General features: G+C 46.4%; 2 protein-coding genes across 5 annotated transcripts in view; both read right to left on the reverse strand.

Moving 5' to 3' along the window:
- Positions 1-4,659, reverse strand: part of DIP2B (disco interacting protein 2 homolog B) — a 68,064-nt gene extending 63,405 nt beyond the window's left edge. For 3 of the 4 annotated variants that reach the window (XM_038172614.2, XM_038172612.2, XM_038172611.2), the window contains exon 1: positions 4,354-4,659. In XM_038172614.2, the coding sequence (XP_038028542.1) occupies positions 4,354-4,441 (88 nt within the window). In that variant the 5' untranslated portion in view covers positions 4,442-4,659. The remainder of the gene's footprint in view (positions 1-4,353) is intronic. The other variant, XM_038172613.2, reaches the window with a different exon arrangement.
- Positions 4,660-7,985: 3,326 nt separating this feature from the next.
- LARP4 (La ribonucleoprotein 4) lies at positions 7,986-26,831 on the reverse strand. The gene is given in 18 exon segments (XM_027445744.3): positions 7,986-9,867; positions 9,869-9,978; positions 9,981-10,209; positions 10,411-10,579; positions 10,887-11,008; positions 11,399-11,557; positions 11,752-11,800; positions 12,556-12,789; positions 15,620-15,723; positions 16,204-16,413; positions 17,059-17,112; positions 17,500-17,610; positions 18,642-18,745; positions 19,138-19,274; positions 19,754-19,829; positions 20,154-20,312; positions 21,013-21,157; positions 26,659-26,831. Coding segments are annotated over 18 exon segments (2,337 nt in total). The 5' UTR covers positions 26,677-26,831; the 3' UTR covers positions 7,986-9,720.
- Positions 26,832-27,698: the final 867 nt, after the last annotated feature.

The following is a 27,698-nucleotide window of genomic DNA, read 5'->3' on the forward strand; positions in this document are numbered from 1 at the left end:
TGGATGTTTAACCAGAAAAGTAAACAGAAACCAGCTCCTTCTGTACATGAGGTAAGAGCAGCGCTATGATAACGCTGTCACACAACCCAGAACGGACAAATCGTGTTCCGAGCCCGAGCTGCTATCAGAGGAATTCCTCGTTATTACTAGGTGGAGTTCCCCCCTCCCCTTACCTCATCCTCTCATAGGTGGCACAAGCTGAAGTTCACGCCGCTCACATCCCTTTACTAGGTAAAAACCAGGGCAGGAACCACAGTCAAAAGGAAACCCAGCAGCCAAGTAAGCTCTTTATGCGAGGACTTAACCCGCTCAGAGACAAACTGGGCTGGGAGACAGCTCCCCGAGCAGAACAGCAAACCCCAGCCCCGTTGTGCCAGGACCTGAGTCCCAAAATGTGCAAATCTACTGAACACGCTTAATTAAAGCCATCTGAACCTGGCCATGCCAGGGTTTCTTAGCTTGAGGAACTGAAGTGTGATGAGGTTAACGGGAGGGGAGCTGCTGGAGAGTTCCCCCAAAGCATCAGAGCGCCTGGGCACCCAGGAAGGGTGCTGGGGTGCTTTGTGCTGGCCTTTTAGCCTGGCCACGGGAGGAATTGAGACCTTTTCCATGCCCTGCGAGTGTACCAGCAGGCACTGGGAGCCTTGTAGGAAACAGCACCGTGTAGAGGATACAAAGTCACCTTCACACACAGCTGCAGCACCACCCCAAAGGTGTAAAGCTGAGCTCCTGAGCTCACAGAACCATGAGACCTCTCATTTTTCTGACCCCCAGCCGACCGTGGGGGTAAAGCCTTTAAAGTTCGCATCCCCGGCACCTTTACTCATTAGGCAGCAGCAGATGCAAATACAAAGCCAGCCCTTCCCATCATTACCCATGCAGGACGTGGGCGTTACTGACAGATGAAAAAAGCACTCGAAAGAAAAAAAAAAATAACCCTAAAGTGAGAAAAGAAGGAAAACATGAGTAATCAGTAGGTTCCAGGTTCCACACAGCTCCATGACTTAATTCTTCGCTTGTGTACGGTTATTGTTATTCAGCCTAATTAGAGGCAACGACACCGGTCCCTTCTGCAAAGGAGAGAGATGTGTCTGTAAAACACGCTGCTTCAGGTTTGGATCTGATGCACTTGGCATTAATGGGAGACAACCGAACCCTTATCTAAGCTCTTCGAGTAATAAAGGAGACTCAAATCAATCGCCGAGGCCAAATAAAGGCTCACAATGAAAGACCCAAAATAAAAAGACAATTTCTCCTGCTGAAACAAGAAGGACTGCTCCCTGAAGCTTTTTTGCTGTTTTCCTGAGACGTTTTGAGTGTGTTCAGGGATGAGGCTCCTGTTACTTCCACGCTGACCACAGGGCTCCGCAAGGAGCAGCCCTGGGATGGGGCAGAGGTGTAATTAGCCCTGTTGTCCTCTCCGCGTAGATTGCTCCTGAAGAAAGTCTCACGGCTCATCACTGCAAACTATGATTTCTATTTTAAGCATACATTAAACTAATCCTTCTGTTCCACTTTGCATCCTGCTTGCTGACACAGCACCTCGAACGAGCGCAGTGCCAGATAAGATTTTAATACAGTCTTTCCCCCATATTGTTATAAATCCTGTAAACTGGGAAAGTTCAGGGGAACGCACAGGCAACTTGCTCATGCTCCCAGCCCACATCCGAAGCCACAGCACCTCCACCAGTCTGCCCAGTGCTCCCCACCGTGGGATCCCACCGAAGGCAGAGCACTCTCCCACCTCCCCGTCCGTGTTGTCAGGAGTCCCAGCCTACTTCGTGAGCCCACTGCAGGCACAAGTTCTGCCCCAAAAGGAGGTGTTCGTCCTCAGAAAGCCCCCAGAAATGTTTACACACCGAACGAGAGGCAAGCCTGGGGACAAAAAGGCAGCAAGGCAGGGGGAGAAGGACGAAGCATCTTTATCTGAGCAGGAACAAATCAGTCAAACACAAAGCACGACTGCCACTCGAATAAAATGCTTCTATTCAATATTGTTTACCATCAACAGATCCATAGTTATACTCGGCTGAACAATGCACGCATACACCTTAAAATCTTTAAGCTTAACTCTCAAAGTAGGGCGTATTTTCAAGAAGCACACAATGACATTACCTCACTGACTCACCCCGCTCCTTACAGGGCAGACCTCAGCTATCTCAGCAGCCAGATACCAGGAAGAATGTTTCCAAGCAGCTTGGGGCCACAGTCACACAAAATTCTTTGTACTCGAAGCTTTTTGATAAAAAAAAAAAAAGAGAGCTGCGCCAACAAATCCGTAATATGCATATTAAAGAATCGGGGTCCTAAATCCATAAAGTGGTAGTGGATTTAATATCCACAGAGTTACTTACATAACATAGGAAACTTCACTGTAAAAGCAGGGAAGTTTAAGCTGTTAGAAGCTTTTTAAAGATTAGCATGATGTCATAGCCAGCCATTCTAGCAAAAGGGTTGAAAAAAAAAAAAGTTTGCAGGACTGCATATAGCAGGGTCAGGCCACAATGGTCTCTCAGTATCACATGAAACAGAAAATACAAGCAAAAGCTTAAGAACATTCATCAAACTCTCCTTCTTCACGAAAGCATTGCTTCGTATTGTATTTTGAGTGACCTAAGAGGATGTTCTTCAATCCTTTGCTATCACGGAGCACCCGAAACCAAACAGCAGATAGAGTTATCACTTTAGTTAAATGTTTACAGAAAGCATATCTGAGAAACATTTGACAAAAAAGCCACCACCAAGCAGCGAGCGTTGGATGTTTAACTACAAACAACTCGCGCTGAGCTCTACCACCGCCTCTTCTAAAGGCTGAGCACTGGACACCACGGCGGGCAGCTCAGGGAGCAAATTCCCAACCTTCCAAACTTCAGGGCTCCTTTAGGCGCTTCACGTTCTGGGACAAAGTGACAGAGTAAAGGTGTCACCTCAGCCTGATTTTTCATGAATTTCCATGCTAAGGGCGATGACTGCGACCACACCGCTCAGGGCCCTGCTGGATTTGAAGGTGGGCGACACGGAGCTACCTGCTCGGCAGCCTCCAGCCTCGTCCCCCGGCTCCGCGGGGGGAATTTACAACAAAGCTGCACGGCGAGCGGTGGGTTAGGCACCAGGAAACAAAGACGGATCCGTGCAAAACGGGAAACAAATTCGCTGGGTTTTGTTCTCGGCAAACAAGCGTTGAGCTCTCGTCCTGACTGCGGCCAGGCAAAACAACTCGGGGAGCGACGAAGCAGCCGGTTGTGCCTCCCTCGGTCACCCTCAGCTCCTCCGAGCCCCCACCTCAGCACCCCAGGCCCATCAACCCGCAGGGGCGATGCCAGGACACGGGTGGGGGGAGGCTGGGTTGGGTCGGGTGGTCCCCAAATGATGCCCAAAGGCAGGGCCCCTCCTTGCCCTGCTCCCCACAGTGGGCACGGGGCCCCCCAGCACAACCTGGGCCTCCCTCGGCAGCCTCCGCTCCGCACACGGGCACAATCCCGGCCTCCGCAGTCCCAGGGCCTCCGGCACACAACCACGCGCCCAGCTCCTCCATAAGGAGATTTCCCCCCCCTCAGAGGCTGCCCCCTCATAGGGATCCTCCCCAAAAAGCCTCCTTGACACCGAGAACCCCCCCTACGTCCCCAAAATACACACCCAGATCCCCCCCATCACACCGAGGACCCCCCCACGCACACACACCAAGCACCCCCTCGCAGCAAGAGCCTCCCCAAAACACACCCAGAACGCCCCTCATGGTACCAAGACCCCCCCCAAACAGCCCCAAAACACACGCAGGGACCCCCCCACCACGCCGAAGACCCCCTCAAAACACGCACAGGAACCCCCTCGTCACACTGAGAACCCCCCTAAAACACACACAGAGATCCCCCCATCACACTGACCCCCCCCAAAAAAACAAAGAGACCCCCCCATCACACGGAGGACCCCATAACCCACACAGGGATCCCCCCATCACACCAAAAACCCACTCGCGGCCCCAAAACACGCACAGACCCCCCCCCCCTTCACACCGAGACCCCCCCTCTTCACACAGAAAACCCCTCTAAAACACACAGCGAGACCCTCCAACCGCACCAAGGACTCCCCCACACACCCCCAAAACACCCCCGGCGGCTCCTCCCCCACACGGAGGACACCCCCCAAAACACAAAGACCCCCCCCTTCACACCGCGGACCCCCCAAAACACCCCCAGAGACCCCCCCCTCACACCAAGAACCCCTCAAACCACACACAGGGACCTCACTTCACACCGAGGACCCCCCCCCCAGGGACCCCCCCACACCCCGTTCCGTGCCCCTAACCCCACAGAAGCCCCCCCCCCAGACCCCCTCCCCACACCCCACAGGCACCTTCCGACAGCTCCAGCTCCAGCTCCGCCAGCTGCTCGCGGACCTCGCGGGGCAGCGAGGAGACGCCCGCGGCCGCCGGTTCGGCCATGGCGAAAAGAAGGGGACGGGGAAGGAAAAAAGGGAAAAGGGAAGGGGAGGGGAAAGGGGAAAAAGGGAAAAGGGACCCCCCCCGCCCCCGGCAGACCCGGCCGCCGAGCTCGGTGCGGCTCCGGCTCAGCGCCGGGGGCTCCGGGTCGCGGGCGCGGCGGGAGCGGCCGCCACCTCCGCCATGCTGAGCCCCAGCGCCGCCTTCGCGTCACGGGGCGGGACGGGGCGGGAAGGAAGGGCCCGAGCGGCCGCTAAACCTCGCTGCCGCCGCGCCCCCCGGCGGCACGGCACAGCCCGGTTCCCTCCCGGTCCCCTCAGCCCCCTCCGGGTCCTCTCGGTGCAGGTTTCGAGCTGGAAAACAGCCGCAAAACAACACCCCCCCCCCCCCCCCCGTTCCCCGCCCGCCCGCCGCCGCCCTCCAGCTCCTGAGGGACGCGGGAAGATGGAGCGGGCGCTGTCAGCCCCACTCGGAGCTATAGGGGGGTTAGGAGGAAAATTTACCTCAGAAAGATGGGGTTTGGGGTACAGAAAGGGGAAAGGGGGTCAAAGGGAGGGAAAACGCGGCTCAGGGTGAGGGGAAGCCTGGCCCAGGGCCCGACCTTCGTCCCTTATGGGGGGCAAGGGTGGAGGGGGCATGAAGTAAAGGTGAGGGTGAGGAGCAGGGTTTTGAGGAATATTTGAGGAACCTAAGTAAAAGAACCCGTTCAGCATCACAACATCACACAGGCCAGCAAGAGCTTGGGGTTTTGGTGTTTTTGTTTTGTGTTTTTTTTTTGGGTGTGTTTTTTTTTTTTTTTTTTTTTTAAATCAGCTTTATTTTTCTAACTGTTATTTCAATTTCCCATAGCACCTTGGCAATGTCAAAAACAAATACAAATACATGTATTATCATTTTAACATTTAAAGCATGAACCTACTTTACACAAATTTCGTTTTGGACAGGTTTGACAACAGGAATATATACCAGAACAGACAAAGTATAGAAGCCAGATAGGTTGCTTTTTTCTCCTTTCACTGAAGCCCTACCACTTTGAAGAGAGATAATAAATGCCAAGGGGAAGCTGGATTCATCGGGGAGGAACAAGATATCTGTAGTAACGTGAGCTCAATATATTATCTGAATATTTTGTATTCTATAAAAATTAGAACAAAAACCATTTATGCACAGTCTGTTTATATTTGAAGTTGCATTTCTGGAAACTGTATCCATAACTGAAGCTCCATAAAAATAAACCTCTGGTTCTTAAATATAAAATTTTAAAGTTGTTACAGGTTAGTTTGCAGATGGATTTTTTTTTTCAGAAATAAGTTGCTTTAACTCCATTTCAAGTCCTCCCAACTGTACATTAAAAACAGACTCAATAAGCCTCTTGAAGTGCCTATGCTAAAGGCACTTAAGAGAAGAGCCAACTAAAATACTACACCAAACCAAAATTATGTACCATCCTAAAGGAAGCTCAGACTATATGTAATATATACACACAAAGAAGAGCATGATAAATCATTCAGATTAATGGCAACAATCTTATGTTTCAGAAGGAAATATCAAAATTAGAAACAAAAATTCTATTGCATATCTGTAGTAATCAAGGATTTACAAAAAAACTTATCAGAAGCAATTTCCCCCCGAAGTGCATTTCTGTTGCATTGTCTGTAATACGGCGCATTTTACAAATTTAAAATATCATCTGTACATACCAGATATTTTACCCCAGGTGACCATTCACTTGGGTAACAGTAAAAATATCGGACATTTTCAAGACAATTAAGCTGATATTGACAAAGTAGTAAGGCCATAGCTATTTAACTACAGTAAAGCATTGATTAAGTCACTTATTTGCTACTGATCTGCCACAGTATCATCTTTCTCTTCTGGTTAATAGAGTGGGTTACATTTTTTTTTTTTTTTAAACCTACTGCTAAAACTGCACCATCATACTGTGCCAAGCTAACTTTTTTTTTTTTTAAAAAAAAAAACAAAGCAGGAATGTAAGATACTATAAAACTAACTTAATTTTAGAAATTAAAAGAAATTTTGCACTTTTAATTTTACTATCACATGCAGATAATTACTCCTCTTTTCACTCCCCAGCAGAAATACAAGAGAGTGGCCCAATCTTCTCCATGCACAATAATTTGGAAAAGAACTTAACTGGGGAAGTATACTTCTGTAGCTAACAAAAAGTCAACGATTCTGAAAACAAGTCACAACAGTTCATGAAATTGAAACTTACATGTGATTTGCACCTTCTGGTATTTAATATCAGCAGAGTAGGAAAATGTGTGTTTACATCATGTAGTAAGCTACCAAGAAGGAACCGCTGAGAACTGTTATTTATCATTTCAAGTGCGCTCTGAACGCTGTTGTTGAACAAGGGGCAGTTTCAACTCTGCTGCTGATGTGATACAACCCAAGTGAAACCAACGAGCTGCCCCCAGCAGTCAATCTGGCTCCCAAGTGATCCTTTTCTCCCTGTTTTCCCCAGTCAGAACAGGCAAACTTCATGGGGAGAGACACAACAGCTTGCCCCAGTACGTTACAGGGATGAGAATTTAGCAGCTAGCCCAAGTTAAATGTTTGCCATGCAATACGAGTACTGCAGGAGAACTTGCACACAGAACTATGGTTTTCACAGCCTTCATATTTACTTGGTTATTCCCCCCGACACACAAAGAATTACAAATTAAAAAAACAGTAAGTTGCAAGGGGGGGGGGGAAGGAGGGGAATGCTAATGTTAAATCCTTGCACACAGGTATTAAATAAATAATTATGAGTGCCCTAATTTGATAAAAGTTTGAATATGCTGGAAAAAGCCAACAGGTTTACAGACTTATTTGCATACACTGTACAAAAGCCATATTCTGCTGCTGGAAAATGCACACCCAGGTCATACAAAGCATCCTTTCCACGGTCAAGTTTTTCCAATTACCGTTCAAGAAAGACTGAACTGCAGTTAATCCTTTTCCACATGTAGGAAAACGAAACAAGTTACATTTCACAATTGTTAAAAAAAATAATTCTATCTTTCAGCACTACAAGGTTATCATATGCACTGCACTGAAAGCGGACGCCTACACGGGTCACAGTTAGCATGCCACCTTTTCCACGGAGGCCAGAGATCAACATCTGCAAAAGCCTCTTCCCAAGGAACTTCCTCGCAAACAGCAACCAGCTGAAGGCAGCTGTTAGCATCCCAAAACATATTCGACTTCGCAACGACAGTGCACATCTATCTAAACATCTGTGACTATCATAGTTTTTTTTTTTCCAGTTTGACTGCAGTAATTGTTTATAGCCTTTAAACTGATTAAAAATTAACTCTGAAATTCACTGCATTTCAGAACTTTAACATCTCAAAACACTTAAAACTTCTCTATCATTCCAACAAATGTAGCATTATTGAAATAAACGGAGAAGGGTTCTGTAAGCATCCCTAAACTGTAGATGTGATCAACTTTTTTTTTAAATTTTTTATTTTTACTAAATTAAAAAAAAACCTTCCAAACCTAGTACAGGTAGTCTAAAAGTGAGTAATGATTTTGGTTGTTTTTTGCTTTTTTTTTTAATATATGTATATATATATATAACATGCCTAGAAATGAACAGTTAACTGCATAAATACATTATATTGTGTTATGAATCAAATCAAAGCAATTGCCAAGCTGAATAATAAGTTAGAGAAATGACAACTCTGGCTTTATATATATATTTATAAAAATAGATATGAGTGTTCTCAAAGCAGTTGATAGAGAATGCCTACTGAGTAAGAAGTCGCCAAGGGTTATCTGGCTAAGAAATCAGAAAATGAAAATTTTCACAGTTATTTTAACTGCCACTTACATTCATTCTAATGGCAACACTAGCATATATTACTAAGATGTTTACGGTATATATCACAATTGAGTTTTCCAGTGTTCACAACTTACGACTTTAAATTTGTACACTTGCTATTCACTAAAAAAAAAACAGAAAAGAAAAGGAAAAAAAAGGTGTGATTCTTACTGCTGGAAGCTACTTTTCCCTAACACTTTATACAGAACTTTGAACCCTGGCATGCTGATTTTGGCAGATTAATGCACTGAATTTTCCTATTTCAGTCATTATGGTAATCACCTTTAAACTTAACCACTTACTACACAATAGTGTTGCAAATTTAGTCAGCATAAAGCTAGGCAAGATGCTACCTTTCAAGTAGCTTCTCTGACCACGAGGGTTTTTGTTTAACTCTTTGCCTTTAGTTCCATTTTGAACAGTTAAAAGGAAGTCAGTTGTTACTGTATCAGCTGTAAACAATGAGCTCCCAGTACACAAACCCTGATTTCTAACATACAGCATCCAATACCCTACTCCAGAACACAAAGATAGGTCAGGAATAACTATTCAAAACCAGACCTCAGTTTAAGCCTGGTGGGGCGCACAGGGCTCTGTGCCCAGAGCCCCCATCCCCACAAGAGAATTCCATGTCTGCAGCTGGAATCCCAGGCTCTTCACCTGTCAAGCTAACATCGTGTACTGTGTAGCTGTCCATCAATCCTACACTGGGCCTGCCTCTGGAAAACATACCAAGATACCACAAAAGCCTGTGTTAGAGATTAGAGAAAGTAACAAGCAAGAAAACAAACGAACAAACAAAAACCCTATAAAGTTGCCCTCAAAAGGAGGCGAGGAAAATGGCAAATGAATAACTCTGACATGCTCCCTTCTGCCTCCTTCCAAGTGCGGATACAAGACAAGTTTTGCTGTCCATGTGCTCTGATCTACAATCCAGTCTCCTGTAAAAAATATAGTTTAAAAAGCTTGCTGAATGAATTACTAGTAAGGTCAAGAGACTATACTCCAAGCTGGAAACACAAAGTTTACTACAGTAGTACATTCAGTTTTTTATCATCAGTGACTAAGTGATGACAACAGTATCTGGCTGCACTCATTCAACTCACACGCTGACCAAGCACCTCAGCTGCAGATGTGCTCTGCAATGCAAGGCCATTATGGCAGACGCATCATCCTACAAGCCAAGTGTTAAATAGGTTAAAAAAAACTTCTAATTTTACAGAAACGCTCATTTTTCAAAAATAATAATCTCTTATCCTTTTCCTCCTACACCGAGGGACATGTTAATTTGTCAATTCATATTCTCTCACTTTGTCAAAATGCTAGTTTCACAACCCCAAAACTGATTTCAAGCAGGAAACCCTCTGCAAATTAAAAACAAAAATACAAAAATTATAATCTCTATATTTATATTGATTGGAATCCTCCAGCATTTGTGAAATCACTTTCAGAGATGAATTTTGGGACCCTCCACAACTTCTCCATACAAGCCACACTCCAGTTCAGTATTCCCCTTCACAAATACTTCTTTCTCACAGTCTCCTTTGCTGCTTATTAGTCCACAGCTCAAATTAAATAGAGAGAAATTGGCTGGACAGCGTTACTTTGGTGACCGAGGTGGCACATACTGCTCCTTGCCGATACGTCGCGGTGCTCCCTGAGGCGATGATCTGCGTCCAAATTGGCGCCTCTGTTCCCTGATTTTCCCAGCAGCTCCCCGGGGAGGCCCGTTGCCTCGGAACCCCGAATAATCCTTCATTCGACCTTCGACCTTGTCGTGAGGCTTCTCCAAAGCCTTCTCAGGTGTACCATTTTCTTCATTTTTGGCAGGGGGAACTATGTTGGTGCGAAGTTCCCTAAGAGGCTGGACAGGAACTGGAGGAGGTTCCTTTGGGGGCTTCTGGCAGACTTCAGCATAACTTAGCTTGCGTGGCTCCTTTGGGACCAAGGGAGAAAAGCAAGGTTTACATACCAGAATACCCACACTGAGTTCTTCCACACTATTCCAAGACCACATACAGGGAGTGATTAAGCCCCAGCTGCGGCCAACTGCACAAAAGAGCTCCCAGGTGCTACATCTGCACACCTGAGTGAAAGCTCCCCAGGTTGTCCACTCAGTCCCTGCTCTGGACCTTACCTGCATCGACACAGGAGGAGCTGCACTTGCATTAGTAGAAGGTGAAGTGGTATTTGTCCTTGGTGGCTTTGGAGCACTGACAGGACAGACAGACACGGATGGAGAAGTGTGGCTCGTAACATCTTTCTGAACAGACACTTCTTCCGGTTTGCTGTCTGGCTGAACTGTGCTGTTAAATCAAGAACAAGTTAACGTTTAAGACTATTAACACAAAAATCAATGTTTGAGGAGATCTCTTCCATCTCTGAAACCACAACTGCAGTTTTTGCAGAACAGAAAGGTTCAGCTTCTATTGCCACGATCTGTTATTTTTATCTAGTGGCATCTAGAGAAGCTACCTACCACAAAGAAGGAAGGACAGACATCACTACCACCTTGCAGGACTCCAGCTACAATCTTAAGTCAGAACACTCAAGTTTTAATACTCAGTTTAAAAATACATTTTAATATTTAATACAGTTAAATAAACAGCATACCTTAACACCACAGCTTCACTCTGACCTGATGAACTCGCACTTGTCACGGGCTGTTGGACAGTGCTGTGCGTCTGTTCTTCCTGAGCAGGAGTCGGACAGCTGGACAACAACTCTTTGCTTTCCTGTACAGAAAGAATAAGTTGCAAAATATGGAAAAAAAATAGCAGACACTTAGATTGCTCCTCATGACAGTACAAGAAAAGTGGGGTATTTCCAGAGGCCCTCAATTATAGGAATTCTACTTCTGGAGCACCAGCTCTAAACTTCAACAGCCAACAGTCTTCATTTGCCTGCTTCATGCCAAAACAGTGCTGAGTTTACAGCAGTTAAGCAGAGATGCTTCAGGAAGCCAAGGAAATCCAAGAACAGAAAGGCAGAAAATGCACTTAATATGATGTACAGACTTAAAGCTGCACATCGGAATGTTTTAACCCCAACAATTCTTTCAGCAGGGGAGAAGGAAGACACAGCATATCCATATTTCTGTTTGCATGCCAGAGACAAGCAGGTACCTTTTCTTTGCAGATTCCTTTAACAATGTCAGACATCCTGCTCTCCAGCACAGGCTCTCCTGGTATTTTTGCTGTGCTGCCAGGCAAAGGTGGGAAATTTGATGCTAGCAAGTCAAACTTTGGTGTTGGAGTCTTTGTTTCTACTGAAGGCTGAGGTCTCTAGAGAAAGAAAATGTTAACAAAGACATGATGTAGCACTGATAGTACTGAAAGCAAGTGTTGTTGAGTTTTCTAGAAACACTGAATGCCCACAACACCATCAAAAATTTAAGGACTATGCCACTCCTTCAATAAATGCAAAGCCAATGCACTGCACTTCACAAAACTCCTTGCAATAAGGAAGTGGAACTTACCGAGATCCGGTCATCTTCCCGTCTTCTTCGACCTCTGAAAATGTTCCTCCTGTAAAGGCAAAACCAAGTCATTAAGAGCATTCATCTAGCTCAAGCACACAGCTGCACAAAAGGGACCCTGTGGCAGCGGGATTCGCAGCAGCCTACTGATGTTTCTCAAGACACAGCGCCGGGCTGTTCTCCATCTTCAGGAGGTCAAAGCTCTTATACAGCTGGAACACAGCCAACACGAGAAACAATTGCTCTTTTCTCTCCCCATGGAGGAGGTACCCTAAGCATTGTATCTCAACGAGCACAGTGACAATTAAACTGCAATGTTATAGAATAATATTCTGTAACTCATTTCTCACTTCCCTACCTTGGTCTCTTAGTTTTTAAGCGTCTTAAATCTGAATTAAGAGACAAAAGATTAAAAACAGTTGATCTTAGAGCGTTTAGGAGCATCAAACTCCTAAACTGAGGATTTGATTATTATTTACACCAAGAAAAATCCTGACTTTAATTCATCAACTGTTTTTATACAGGAGACTAATCAGTTCTTCTGAAATAATGACACCTTACTATCTTCTTTAAGGTATTTGTCAGAACTAACAGGCATGCAGCCAAGCAGGAAACATTCATGCTCACAGTTCAGTATTTATCATGCTCCGTGTATTTAGATGTCACTTTTCCCCGGTGACTGTTTACAGCAATATATACTGTGCTAATGGTTGATGATCTTTGGTTCAAAGTCATTTCGGCCTCCACCACCGTGTCCCAACCGCATTGTTGTGTCACAGCGGATAAGCAAACAGAGATCTTTACCTGCCCCTGCCAATGCCATAATCTCCATTCTGCTCTATCTGCGCGGTAGGAGAATCCTTCTGGGAATAGCCTTGGTCTTGGTGCCCAGTTAACGTGCTGTTATGGCGCTCCATAACAAAATTCCTGGAGTTGGTTCTGTTCAGTGGTCCGTCCCCCATTGACACGGTACTGGCAGCAGCTGGACCCTCCACGACATGTTCGGAGCTGTTTGATGATCGGAAGTGAGGCTTCACACTGCAGGACACATGGACAAGAGGCTCTGCAGTCCAGAGTTTGAAGAACAAGAGGCAAAACTACCACCAACTACAGTTTGTAGCTGACAAGAAAGGAGAGGTTAGCACATACTGGAACTTCACCAGACAAGTCTTGGTTCCTGAACCTTCCTAACACTTAAGGAAGAACAGAATCTGTTCTTCCTTACCTTTATCTACTCCTTTCATTCTAGTTCTCTCGCAACTTCCCTTCCTGTCAAGCACTGCCAGTACAAGAAAACACAGAGACCACTGCCTGATCACAGAGACCAAGGGAAAACAAAGGCCACAAAACGAGGGGAGGCACAAGAGCCAGAATAACCCAAACCTGGACCTGCAGCATGGGCACAGGGCTTTGGAAAGTGAGCTGGAGAACTAAGCCAAGCCTGAGGAACAAAACTTACTTCACCACGAGCAAAAAAAATGAACTGAAACAAGAAGCTGGGAGCAGTCAATGACTGAACAGGGTGAAGAAGACAGGGCAGATAAGGGTAGCTTCAAGCCCACATCCCCAAGGGCTTGAAAGGATTTTAGCCCCACTGCCTTGTTACCAAACACCCACAGGACCGATTCTGCAGTTTAGGCTACCTCAAACCTTTTACCCAGTTATTGATTATTCAGCATCAAAGCTGTATTCCCTTTGAACTGTGCATGCTCAGTGTTACTACTTGTTAAAGCTCACAGTCCTATGCAGAGAATTACCCAGAAAAACTCCGATCTACCAGAAAGCAGAACAAAACCCATCTTCTAATATCCCAATTCTGAGTGTTCAAATTCATCTCCTTTGCCAAAGACAATTTAAATTAGCTTTTAGATGGCTGGACATAAAATTATCAACAGTAGCACTGTAGGCTTTGTCGCAAAACCCAGCCTTCCTTTCCCACAAGGATGTTGCAACAAATCAGGGCAAAATAAATATAACCAGCTTAAACAAATGTTTTGCTACAGACAAAAATCCAATATTTAACTAGTGACTGTCTGTATGACAAAACAAATGAAGCTTAATGAACCAGGGCAGAAACCGAAAAGCAGCAGCTGAACGAGCGTCTCTGAATGAACTCTTCTGCAGTTCCAGAGATGACACACTGAACAAAGATTAATTTATACTTGGCACCTTTAAACAGCAGTACGAACCAGTTTCTACGCCCCAATAAGGGCAAGTTTTCTACCAGCAACAAGCACAGGAAAGAGGAGGTAACCCAACTAAATTCTCCCATTTTGTTCAGCTCACTCTTTAAATGGAAAGGGTTCTCAGGTCTTTGTTCAGCCCTCAGATCTCATAATCTTACCCATCACTGAGAAGGCCACAATCTTATCTGGGCAGAAGAGCAAAGCAGAAAAGACAAGGAAAGGTAAGAAGGAAAAAAAAGAGCAGAGAGAAAGAGAGAGATGATGTCAAAGAGCAAAAAGAAGGAAAAGCATGAAGTGCAGGCTGCCCAGACAACCGACTGTTGGACCTGTTCTCTCTTAGCGCGATACTTGATCATCACTGGGCCAGACCTTCAGGGCTGTGCATCGCTGTTACTTTGGCAGTGCCCTGCCTGCAGAGGAGTCCTGCTGAAGCATAATCCCTGTCTGCTTCTAGAACATGAAGGTTTATTACTGCAAAAGCAGAGCTTTGGATGAGCACAACAGTTGAGCAAGATTAATAGGGAAGATAAGACAACCAAGACAGACCAGCAGAACCTGTACGTGCTTGACACGGAAGCCATAACTTCCCAATAACTGAAGTTTTACAAATGAAAGTCTTAAAAAATAAAGTCTTAAAAATAACCCGATGAGTTTTAAAAGCTTTAAACAGAGGTGATCTACAGGAAGGTAGTGAATGCGTGGGCATGTCAAGACGTTAATCTTCAGGCACGTACAACTTTTGTACATATTCAGGATCCACACACGTGAAGAGTTCTACAAGTTTTAAGTTTGGACACAGTTTAAGTAAAAAAAAGCAACTTCAAGAATATTTTAGTTGGGAGCTGCACAGATGTAACAGAATCAGATGCCTCTTCTCCTAAGTAGTCATGCTACCAGCCTCAGAGCCTGTATTAAGACACCGCTGAGTCACCACAGACCAAGTTTCCAAGTTCATCTTCTGCCAGCTGCCACAAACCTTAACTGCATCACAAAAGCATTTATGGAACTGGCAGTTGTCAACCCATTTCTCAAACAGTACACAAAACAATTCCTGTGCTACCAGCCCTTATGCTGAATACAGTAAAAGAGCTTGCAAATAAAAACAATTTCCACCCACACAAACAGATTACTACCCTATTGTATTTACAGAGTACTGTTCCAGAAAATACAAAGCTGTTTCCTCCACCCCAATGTTTATATCTGAGCTGAGTCCTTACAGTTATCAGGAAAGATGGGGATAAAGCAAATAAATTACAAGTAACAGACTCAGCAGCAAGCAGTTTTAGCGTAAGCAGTCAGGGCATGCAACTCTCAGCTGCATAAAATGAATGGCTCTCTGCACGACTAATCACACAACAGGAAAAGCTTATGTTTGTGCTGCAGGAGTTTATAATCTGCGTATAACAAACATAATTAGAAGTATTACCTTAAGAGGAAGTTATTTATTTGTCTGCAGAAATTCCTCCGAGACTTTTGCAGGAATTACCTCTGCTCTCACCAGCACGTATGTCTGGTATTTTAGGATCTTAAGCTGCCACCTTTATTTTTATTTTATTGTATAAATCAAGTTGAACGTCACACATATTTAATAAAATATTTAACCATATCATTATGAGGCACTGTACACGTGCAAAGAACACTTCAGGATCTCAGAGACCACACAACTGACACAGCTAGCTTACCGATTTCTATGGAATGGGCGACCTATACTCAGAGAAGCAGCATTTGTTTTATATGATCCTGGTGTATTAAAGCCATTCACAAATCCACCGTTAGGAAAGGGGGCCTGCAACAGACAGAACAGTTTCAATGGCTGAATTTAAAAGAAAAACGTTTGTGAATACACAAGATCAGTTTTGGCAGTTATTCAGCTAGTCTGTGTGTACTTTTATGCTGGGCTACTTTACCTAGTATGTTTTAATCTTACTACTAAAGAGAAAACGCCACCAGATAAACAGCCTGCAGATCTACTTCAGTGCCAGTCCTCTGGTTCCTGACAGAGCTACAAAGCTCCTCCGGTAACACCAGCCACTGGCTAATGGAATTGCACAACAAACTTTGACAACAGTAGCCAGACAGAGAGACCCACAGCCTATTTGACAGGTTTTATCAGGTCCCTGACATAATTTATCATAAAACTGAGGAATCTGACTAGAAAACCTGTCCACTCCGCAGCTGAGAAGCCCACACTGATTTGTTATCCCATTTATTACTGGTGCTTTGGGCTAGCTCCCCTTGTTTTCAGCAAGTAGCAGCTGTTACTTACCAGTGGTGTTTCAAAGTAAGGTGCAGGACTTGGAGACCATGTTTGAGGCACAATGCTGTAAATAGAGTACTGCTGAGGACTATATACAGGCTGCATAAACAGTGGTGAGGCAAACTGTGCTTGTGTTTGAACTGGCTGAGTATAAACACTGGAATCTACTACCCGGTAACCATTCTTAGCAAAAAACGTGTTGATGGCTTTTATCCTTGCCTGTAAGATATCAATTCACATCACAGGCATTAGAAGGGAGAAAAGAAGAAGCAGAACATGAAATCTTTACTGCCTACTGAAACTGTAACAGAAGGGATGTAAGGGGAAGTAGGTTGGTTACTGCTTACAAATAAGAACTGGTAAAAATCAATGCAGATTACATTCTTAGAATGTGCTAAAAGGAAGGATACATATGCTACTTTAGCTAGAGAATCTCTGAAGTTTAAAATAACACAGCTTTCCATGGCAGTAATTGTCCAGACTCCAACTTTGACAATTGCTCTCGCAGTACAACCAGCTGGCTTCACCCTTATTTGTAGAGCAGCTAACAAACCAGAGACTCAGGATGGCAAGAGTCCCTCTCCTGAGCTCTGCAGACCCAGATTCTTGGGCAAGCAGAGAAGGGAAGATGAAACAAGAATATATTTCACACCTCCTGGGAAGCAGCACTGCGAATAACCAGCAGTCACTGAATGGTAATTTTTCAAAGCTACTCTTGACCTCATTCCAGTTAATAGCCTACAGAGCAAGTGTTACGAACTATCTAAGCCACAGTTAATTCTTTACCTCCCCACTCCCATAAACACACACTATCACTTCAACAAACAGTATGTTATTCTGAAATCTCATGTGAAACAGCCTTACCATTATTGGCTTGCCCTGAAAGGTTTTCACTTCTTCCCTTAAGTATTTAAATGCCTGCACAAAAAAAAAAAAAAGATTAACATTAGAATAACTTGATACAACTGTACTGCTTAAAGGACTTCATATGATTTAACATGAACTACTAGCAACATGCTTCCCTGTTAAATTAACTAACACTTCAAATTCAGGATACTAGATAGTAGTTATGGCTGGTGAGTATAGAGGCAAGAAGAAGATGAGAGTTATAACCCTAATTTCTCAGCTTTTTTCTTATTAACTAGAATTTGCCAATAGCCTCTTAAAATAACAAAGGGGGTGGTGAAGAAATCAGTAAATAAACAAACAAGCCTTTTAGCTACAGGCAGCACGCATGCTTCTCTTGAGCAAGGCAAGTACCAATAACAAAATAGAGATGTCATTAAGAGCCGAAGGCTGCCGTACCTGTTGGGCATCTGTATCCGACTGGAATGTAACGTACCAGTTGTTGTTGTGAGCAAACTCACAGCTTATTACTTTGGGGCAGTTTTCGTTTTTAAACAGAGCCTTAACCTCCTAGGGAAGAGAAAAAGGTAGGCAGTTAAGGGGATGTAGCTCAAGCTCTAAGCTGTAAAATGAACAATAAGCCAACAAAACTTTGAACTCCAGCTCCTCAGCAGCAAGTTTCTCTTGACCAGGAATGCTCTTTGATTCCCTTCAACAGGTCTGCAGAACAGCAAGATGTCCTCTACCAGAATGTAAACTAAGTAATACAAACCCTGCCTGCTGAGCTCCCCAAATAAAATGTAGCAGGCACAGCTGGTTAAAAGAATAGAACTGGTGATACTTCTATACCAAAGAAGTAACAAAAAAAAAAAATCATATAATCAAGACAGACTTCTAGACAATGATTCTAAGGAGTATTTCTAAACCAAGGCAACTTGACAGCTTTGCAACAATCAACCAGATTTTACATACAGGGCAAATCAGCTGTTCAGCATTTGCATTAAAAGAACTAATTAAAAATGCTAGTAGACAAATACCCTGTGTTACAACTTTAAAAAACAAAGAACAAAAATCATTCCGTTAGCCAAATATCAGTAGGAATTTTATTATCCTCCCTTCTCCGAACATAATGAGCTCAGCTCATATTGGTCCACAATGAATGAGAAATGTGTGTGTTTAATAACATATCTTGCTGCCAAAACAACCATCTGACTTCAAGTAAAGTTATCGCTGTGACAAAAATTCAGCCTGAATTTCAAACTATGCCCTGGACTGATTTTTGGATCTAAAAAGAGACCAGTGCAAATTTCATTCCAGAAAAGCCCAGCTAGCTCAATTTTCAATTGAGGTTTTCTTAAAAGCATTTTTATGTATTAGAAAATAATAGGGAGGGGCAGCAGCAACTATTTTTTGTTATTGTTTGGCTTTTTCAACAGTGCATCCAGGCAGAGAAAAATACTTATGTGGTTTAAAAGAAAAGTATCAGAGTTTAATTAAATACCAGTTGACCTTCTAAGCAACACTTTCTGTTGAGGTTTGAAGCACTGCTGAAGATCCCTTCCAAAAACATCAACAGGCTTTTGTTTCTTTATAATTCTTACCTCTATAGGTGTCGTTTCAGGGATCTCACGGAGGATGATGATACATCGTTTGTGGTTTGGTCTTACTTTTTCCCCTGTCTCATCCACTTGTACCATAGGAGAAGCTAAAATCAAAATATAAAAATTGGCTTACTATTGAACACTGTACATAGCAAAGTAAAATCTCAGCAATACTAGACTTAATTACTTACAGTAATTAGTAAGTTTCACAGTGAACAGAAAAACAGGCTTACTCCCCCCCAAAAGAACACTTTAATTGCTAACAGTATCCTAGAGTGGTCTCTAACTGGAACAGACTCAGGAAGTTTAGTATAAAGCATAACTACAATTCAGGAGCCTGGAACAGCCACTTCTATACGAACATTCTTTGCTAGGTTCTCTTCACTACCTACCCGAAAAATATGCCATAACCAGCTAACAGAATAGCCCATTTTTTATTTAAAGTAAAGATGGATTCTTTGTTTTACTAGTACAGACACCAAACAACCAAACTTACATCTCAAGACTTCAAGAATAAGGTCCATATCAGTTGTCAGCTTCTTAATACCTTCCATGTTAGCAATTGTCCATATTGGAACAAACTGATCACTGTCCATTTGAGACATCAAGTAGAGGTCCTTTGAAAGATTCTCACTAAAAAGACATACATTATCTGCTTCACAAAAATTCCAAACTTTACTTACAGAAGCCTAAAAACAACAGGATAACCACAGGCTTAAATATTCACTAATGCTATTCACAGCCACTCTAGCCAAAACATACTCAGATTTTCGCTCCTGGAAGAATTTCACACAGATGAACAGAAAACATAATTAAAAAAAAAAAGAAAATTATAGTGTTCTGCGTGTCACTTTGTCTTAAAATCCTTTCTGCAGACATCTCTTCTGGTAACACAGTCAGGCTAGATTCTCATTAGATGACAGGGACGCGTGGACAGTACTAAAACATGCCACAGGGCTTCTGAAGGATTTCAGCAAATCTTGTTTCATATCGTGAGCAACTCCTTTCACTCACAGTTAACATTTTTATGATAACATGTATCAAGCCAAAAAAAGGAAATAATTACTAAGCGTTTTAATAAAGGGTTCATACAAAGGGGTCATCAACTGTACCGTGAGAAGCAGAATTCAAGTTGTTTTCTCAAGCATTCTCTAATGTCTTCTGTGGACACAGCAGAGCTGCCTTCACCTGAAATTTTATCACACTCACCATCAGATCTTAGTTTCACATTAAGAATACAATGAAAGAATGCATTTCATTGTACAACAGAAGTATGAATTCTTCTGGATAATAAGGAGAGGAAAAGGTCATCTGAGACTTGCCTAAAGACAGCTATACTACACATTCCACACTGTATCATTCCTGTCAAAATGATTTGGATCCCATGGGTTTCACCTGCGTGGCCAAGTGTGATAGCTGGCTTGGATTTCCTCGAAAATGTCTAAGCTTCTATTCCAAATTTCTAAGTGCAGCAGACATCACAAGATTACAGATTCTTACTTGAATACTCACCGGACACTTCATAGATTTGGTATCCAAGATCTTCAGTTGCTAAGACAATCCCATTTGCAGCCGCTTCATCAACTCCTGTGCCATTTCTTGTAGCTTCACAAGGCGTGGAATACATCACTTCATATTGCTTGCAGCTATCCTCCGAAATCTCTATGTTACCTGGTAAAAGAACATATCATCACCATCATCAGACCTACTATAAGGTTGTGCCTACTTCTATTTGAAAGTGCCAACAATCAAACAAATACTCAATGCTGTACCCGAAAGGCCTAGATCTTCAATGTCCACTTTGTAGAGGATAGCACCTCCTACCTCTCCATTTGAGAAAGATCTGGTTTGCACTTGGGTCTCTGGGCTAAGTAAATAACAGGATCGTGAAACTGCAAGATCCCCAAAAGTGGGGATGATTTAAAATACAGGCTTTCTGCCTCGAGTTTAATATATTGAAAGTTCTTAAAAACTTTGAAAAACTGCTTTGCACTACTGCACACCAGTTTCCAGCAAACCTTAGTGATCTAGCAGGTCTGTGAGTGGCCCTCAGAACTTACTTTCGCGTTCACTGGGTCAAGGTTCCCTCTTAGCGCGTTACATAGTCATCACCGGGCCCCTTAAACACTGGTACCCCTGCCGAAGCATTCTGTCCAAGCAGAGCTCTGGATTCCTTCTTGAACTCCTAAACAAAACCTGAGTGGCCCAGCCTCTGATCTGTAAACAATTATTTTTCCTCTCTACTGCTTTGTCACATTTGTTTCATGATTGTTGCTACATCAGCACTAAGACCCTTGAGGACAAGAGCATTTTTCCTCCCTGAACTCCTCCACTCAGCACTAACAGCAGAGGACGAATCGTGACAGCTCACCCTCGGGATGAGTCCCCTGAGCAGCTGCTGTGTCTTGCCACGAGTGCTCCGCGCCATTTGTTGGCGGCACAGCCTCACCGCTCCCTTGGGGTACTTCTTGCCACACTTTTGCGTTCGGGTTTAGGCCAGCACCTTTCGATGTTACCTGCTGAAGAGAGCAGAATGCTTCTGTTAGGAAAAAACAACCCAAAGATGCTCTGGGAGGCAAGCCAGATGACACGGGTGAACTTAGTGATTTCCGATACAGATCCACATCTCAAGTCCCTGACTGGCTATTAAGCACCTCTGTAATTTTTCATTAACCAAAGTGGGGAACTCCTTCATATTTTCCACGTATTTTATTTCTGCCCCATTAGAAGTGTCGCCTCCAACCTGCAACATCTGACACCATCAGCAGAGGAAGAGGCTCACTGGGAAGGACTCTGGTAACTCATGAGCTTTTGAGACTTGACCCTCATAATCCACCACTCCCCCTTTCACTAGGGAGTGAAATTTCCCCTCCTCCAGACCCCTTCCTACACAGGAACCTTAAAAACGAACCAACAACAAAACCCACTACGTTCCAAGGCGAAGAAACCAATGAGTTACTAAATTTAATGAGCGACAACTACCCAAACCAAGCATCGCCCACGCTACTGCAGGCGCCCTTGTGAGATTACACAAGGGTTCCCTGATTTCCCCATGACTTCACCCACACCTCGCACACAGGAGCCATGGAATGGTTTCGGTTGGAAGGATCCTTAAAGACCACCCAAACCCCCTGCCATGGGCAGGGATGCCCCCAGCAGACCAGATTGCTCACAGCCCCATCCAACCTTGCCTTGAGCAACTCCAGGGATGGGGAAAAGTGTGCTACCAACTTTCTGAAGCTTGTAGTCAAGGAGATAAACGCTTTCAAAGTGCCAAGGTAAACACAGGCACCATCACAGCCTGCTGGGGGGGAACAGGACTGTCTGACTGGGCAACAAGGACCACAACTAAGAGGGTAAACAGTAAGAGAAACACACAAGAAAGCACTGGACTCGTCTGTCAGCAAGCCCAGCTGAACGCTTATCTCTACAGCAAAAGATTTCGCCCTCCCAAGCCCCTTTCTGAGAGCTGCTCAGGAGCTCATTTGGGGAAGGAGTCAATAATCCAGCATCAGAACAGAAAATAAGCGCTGTAATGGCTTTCACTCTGCTGTGACAAAACAAATTCCTGTCCCCCAGAGAAGAAAACGAAGCTTTTGCAAGAATTCTCCTTCCACCAACTCCTGACTCCCTCTCCAAGCAGCTAACGCCATCTCTTCTCAGCAGCTTCCTTCAGACCCCTGCGGACAGCCCACTCCATTCACATTTGCTTGAATTCACGAGGCAGGAGCCACTAATTCCAGCTCCTATCTCAAAATTCACAAATAAGGAAGTTTGGTATTTCAGAGTCCAGCCTGCTGGAGGCTGAAATCAAGGAGTGGCGGGCTGGCAGGCCTCAAGCCTAAAGCAGAAGGATAAGGAAGCAGTTGCAACAGCTTTATAGATAATTTCTCTGCCAAGGTCACACCTAGCTCCAAAGCTATTTGCTACAAGGACAAGCCCAAATCCAGCAACAAAAAGCCTCCAAACAGCAGAGAAGTTCAAGACAGTCATGACAGAGGGCAAAACACGGATGACACCATTTGCATGGCCTTTTTTAGCACTCAAAATCTCCCAGGCACAATGAATTTCAACCACACCGTGATGGAGTTTTCACCCTCTTTCATGAATGCTAGCAGAAGAATACAGCTGGAAACAGAAAGAAGAACCAGCAGCAGTTCAGTGTGAAAGGACACGTGTGTTTCCCTTCTGATTTCTCACTGCAGTTCCCCTCCAACCAAAAGTTAGCAGAAAAGCCCAGTTACGTGTTGTACCCACAAACTATCACTGGTTGCTCCTGCTCACACGAGTGCTGCATCGCACGGGTACCTGCTTGAGAAAGCCACCAGATCCCATCTCCTGGGATTTACTTTTCATCACAGGAAAAGGAAGAGAAGACAAATCCAGCAGGTGAGTCTTAGTTCATAAAAATCAGCCTTGCCTCGCTGTCTTGTGTCTTACAGGTTGGTACTGAGCTCGAGATGGAATTGGAAGGGTTAAGTACAATGAAGTGAAACTGAAACATTCTGGGGAGATTACTACACTCCCAAAACGAATCAGAATTAAAAACCAAGCTTCTGAGAAGAGAGGATGACGTTACTCACTTGAGCAAGGACTGAAAGTCGCACATGTTAACGTGGAATTTCAGAGATCGCAGGTTCAAGTGACGAGCTGCAAGAAGCGGAAGACTCGGGCTGATAAAGAACTGCAAGGACCTATTAATACAGCGCCTGAAATGCACACCTGAAACACAGCGTGGGCTACTTCCTCTTTGTTCTAGAAACATTTAATCATGCTTAATGCAATTCTGCAGGGCCCGGCCCTGATGTCATGCAGCTTAACAGCAAGTCACCGTGGGCTCCGAGGAGATAAAAAGTCCCTGATTTACATAAGCTTTTTGGAAATCCACCGTGCTCCGCTCCAGGAGCGGCGCCACTCTGCTCTGCCAAGGGGCTCTTCTGCAGAGAAGGCCAAAACCCCAATTCTTGCGTATTTGACTGAGGTTAGCAAACGCCGAGGCCGTTTGATTGGCTGCAGAACGATCCTCCCAGCTGCTATCGGGAACTTTCACGGCGAGGTTAAAGCTTTACAGGGATACAAAGGTTAGGAACACTCGCTGGTATCCACGAGCTGACCAAGCTGTCCTCCCCGGCTGAGCCTCGCTCCGGTTTAGGTTACTTTCAGCCAACGCGGATCAAAGATTCTCCTCCAGAAATTCCTCCAAATTGACTATCAAAGCTTCTGCCTCATCTTGACAAGGTGGCAAAGATGATTTTCCCGGTTGTAACTGCCTGAGTTACGTGTCACAGATTCAAACAAGCCAACCAAAGTGAAAATACTCCCTTTCTTTTACAGCTTTGCATTAATGTGAACTCAAATCATCCTGCAACCAAAATCTGAAAGTTTGAGACAAACTTCCCAGAGCAAACTGACTCTCCAAAAGGGGATCTAAGTGAAAAAAAAAAACAAACAAAAAGGATTTAATAAAATGGGTGGTATGGGAATCTAAACATTTGCCAGAAGGGGAAAATAAGCGGAGGAAACAAAAATAAGTCAGTGAGTCCACGGGAGGCTGGCGGAGAGGAGCCTCGTGCTGGCCAGGGGACACGACAGGTAGGGAAACCCACACCTGCAGCGGACGCAGACACGTGCTGCTACTGCTACTGCCACCTTCCCAAAGCTCACCCAGGCTGTGAAGTGAGCCAAGAGGAGAGCTTGACGGTGTCAAAGCAAAAGCAACGCGCCAAACTCCTTCTGGTCTGGCTGCGGGGTATCCCGTAACAGTCCAGCACTCCGAGTGTCCCAGGTAACTCCCAAAACACAAACGGTCACAAGAAGAATTCCTTTCGCTGAACGCAGCGTGGTTTCTCATCAGCCAGTACGAGTACCCCAAAACTAGGAGGATCCCTGGAGAAAGGGGTCTGTATGAAGACAGAGCCACGCTCACCTGGGTCGCTCACTCCTGGGTGAACCGTGCCAGCAAGGCTCGCTGCTCCTCCCAGCCCTGCCTTCCCCACCAAAACACATCGCTGGCAACAGCTCGGGCAGCGTTTAGCCCGGCCCAAACACACAGACTTCAGTTTTTCCCCAATAAATTACTGATATGACCCTACTGAATTGGGAACGTGCACCGAATCGACCCAAACCCCAGCTGGCACTGCCAGCCACCACCAGTAATATTTTTCACTAAAACTCCTACCGCAGCTTGGTTATCAAATGCTAACAGTCCCCTTGCCCTGGCTGCAAGCAAAAACCAGCACCTACCCTAGATATTAACGCACAAAAACAAAAAAAAACAGCACCATTACCTCCCCTCAGCAAGTTTTCTGAGCCACGAGACTCTCAGGGCAGACGGAATTCCACCCTTCATGCTGTGAAGAAATCAATTCCCGGTCAGCACGTGCATACAGCAGTTAAGCCCCAAATATAACACTGAGGGCTCAAGTCAGTCACAGCTAATCCCTCCCAAAAGCTCGGGGCCTTCTAGATCACTCCTGTTCTGTAGGGTATTTTTCAGGCAGCCCCAAAGAAGCGGAGATAAATGCTGGTGTTTCGCGCCTTTGACTACAGCATTTCCCAACACCTGGCGAAGAGCTCAAGTTCCCTGTCCTGGCAGGGAAAAGGCACCTTCAAGAAGTCACGATCGTTCCCAGAAGCTCAAAATTAAACAGTATTGACGTTCCCTGAGTGAAGATCACAGAAGTTAACTCCCGATGCTATTGCCAGAGAAGGGAGGAGAGCAAACAAAGCGACTCAAACAAGCCATGTTTGTGTTTTTCACAGGATTCACCAAAACCCAAACACACTGCCTGGCTCCGCATGCCCCTGGCTCGCTTCAGCTTCCTTTGAGCTGCCCAAGCCCCCTCCACGACTGCTCCACGGCACTGAGCTGAGTTCAGAAGCTGCTCCCAGGCCTGCTGCTCAGAGCCTCAGCTCCTCTCCACCAAACTCGGCTTCAGCCTGGCTGCTCACAGCTCCTGGCTGCCGGCACCGGGCTGCAGCTTGGATTAGCTCGAGAAGCTCCTCTTCCATTTAAATACTGGAAAACCAAATTCTTAATGCTCGGCATTCTGTGCTCAGGCCACCTCTGCACAACTCCAGTTGCAGAACTAAGGCAATGAGCTTAAAAAGCGCTCCAAAACCTTTTTATTTAAACATTTCTTAGCGCAGAACACGTTTGTATGAAGACCCCCATGGCAGGCCTGAGCACGCCGTCCACAATCGCTCAGCTCCCCTCGGTTATTTCCCCAGCACCGCAGCAGCTGTTTGCTTCGCACGCTTTTCGGACGAGACTTACTGCAAAACTTTCAAGCAGCAGCGGCCGCCGTTGGGCCGGAAAACACCGAGGCTGCTCCTCCAGACTCCGGGGCCGATTTTTTGCTTTCCCAGATCGCCGGGAAGGCGACGGCGAAGCGCCGGGAGCAGCGGCTGCCAAACCAGGCCCGGTGCTCGCCTCGCGGCCGCAGCGCCCCAGGTGACCTCCGCGCCCGGGGACGGAGCGGCCGAGCCGGGAACCGAGCCTGGAACCGAGCCCCGCAACACTCGGGGCCCCTCCGCCTCCCCCAGCCCTCCCCCGGCCGCCCTCAGTCGCTCTCCGAGGGCCGGAAAGGGAATTAACGGATTTAACGGGGGGCCGCGGCCGCGATTCAAGGCCTCGGAAGGGGAAAGAGCGAGGAGGGAGCCCCGGGAGGGCCGTGAGGGGAGCGGAGCCGTGAGGGGGCCGTGAGGGAACCGCGAGGGAGGCCGGGCCCAGCCCCGCCGCGCTCCCCGCAGGCCCCGCTCCCCGCCGCCGCTTCACCTTCAGGGCAGGCCGCGGGGCCGGGGCTCCCCGAAGGTCACCGCAGCGCCTCGGCGGCCCCGAAGGAACCTTCCAGAGCCCCGAGCCCCCGTTATTTCCCCCCTCCCCCCCTCCCCGGATTTGCTGTGTCAGCCCCGTCCCCTCCCCCCCTCCCCTTCCAGCCCCCCTCCCTCCCCCCCCCCCCCTCAGCAACGTGCGCGGCCCTTCCCCGCCACATGGCCCGGCCGGGCCCGGCCTCACCTCGACGAAGAGCAGCATCGTGCCTCCCCCGCTGCCCCGGCAGCCCCTGGACCCCAGCTCCCCGCTGCCCGGCGGCGGCCGCACCAGCGGGACGGGGACACCCGGGCTCCGCCTCCGCCCGCTGCTGCCGCCGCCAGGCCCGGCCCCCTCCCGCCGCCCTCCGCCCTGCCGCCCGGCCGCCGCCTCTTCCGGGTTCAGCCGAACGCTTCCGGGCCCGCCGCTTCCGGGCCAGCCCATTCCTCTCCCCGGGGAAGGGGGGGGGAGAGGGAGGAGGAACCAAGCGCGCCGCTAGGGGGAGCCAACCCCGCTGCCTCCCTCACCCCCACCCCCCCCGCGCGGGGTGGAGTGGGATGCGCCGGGGCGCTGGGCGGGAGAGGGACAAGATGGGGGCGCTGTGACGGGGGGGTGGGGGGGTTGAAATGGAAGAAACGGCCCTAAATTCTTGTCCCGGCTGGGTTGGGGTCTCGGCGCTCTGATTCTCGGCCCCCTCGCCCCCCGGTTTGGCCCCCTTTTTCCTGCCTTCGCCTCCCCCCGGCAGGTGGCGGTGTTGGTCAGCACCAAGGCGGCGAGGCTGCCCCTGCGCGCCTCAGGCGGAGCCGTTGGGGTTCCTGAGGGAGCCGTGAGGGGAATTCACCCGGTGCCACTGTCCCCAAGCACCACAGAAACGTCCCCAAGCACCACCAAACCGTGTCCCCAAGCACCACTGAACCACGTCCAACCTCTCCTTGAACACCCCCAGGGATGCCAACTCCACCACCTCCCTGCACAGCCCGTCCCAACGCCTCTCTGAGAAGAAATTTCTCCTAATTTCCAACCTATTCTCGCCCTGGCACAGCTTGGGGCCATGCCTTCTTGCCCTGTCGTTAATTATCTGCGAGAAGAGGCCACCCCGCAGCTGCCCACAAGGTCCTCTCATGGACTTGGAGAAAAAAATCACAGAATCTAGGTTGGAAGAGCCCTCCTAGATCACCCAGTCCAACCTCTGACCTAACACTAACCAGTCCTCCACTAAACCATATCACTGAGCTCTACATATAAAC

Source organism: Anas platyrhynchos, chromosome 34, assembly GCF_047663525.1.
Source record: "Anas platyrhynchos isolate ZD024472 breed Pekin duck chromosome 34, IASCAAS_PekinDuck_T2T, whole genome shotgun sequence".
In the NCBI taxonomy this organism is placed as follows: Eukaryota; Metazoa; Chordata; class Aves; order Anseriformes; family Anatidae; genus Anas; species Anas platyrhynchos.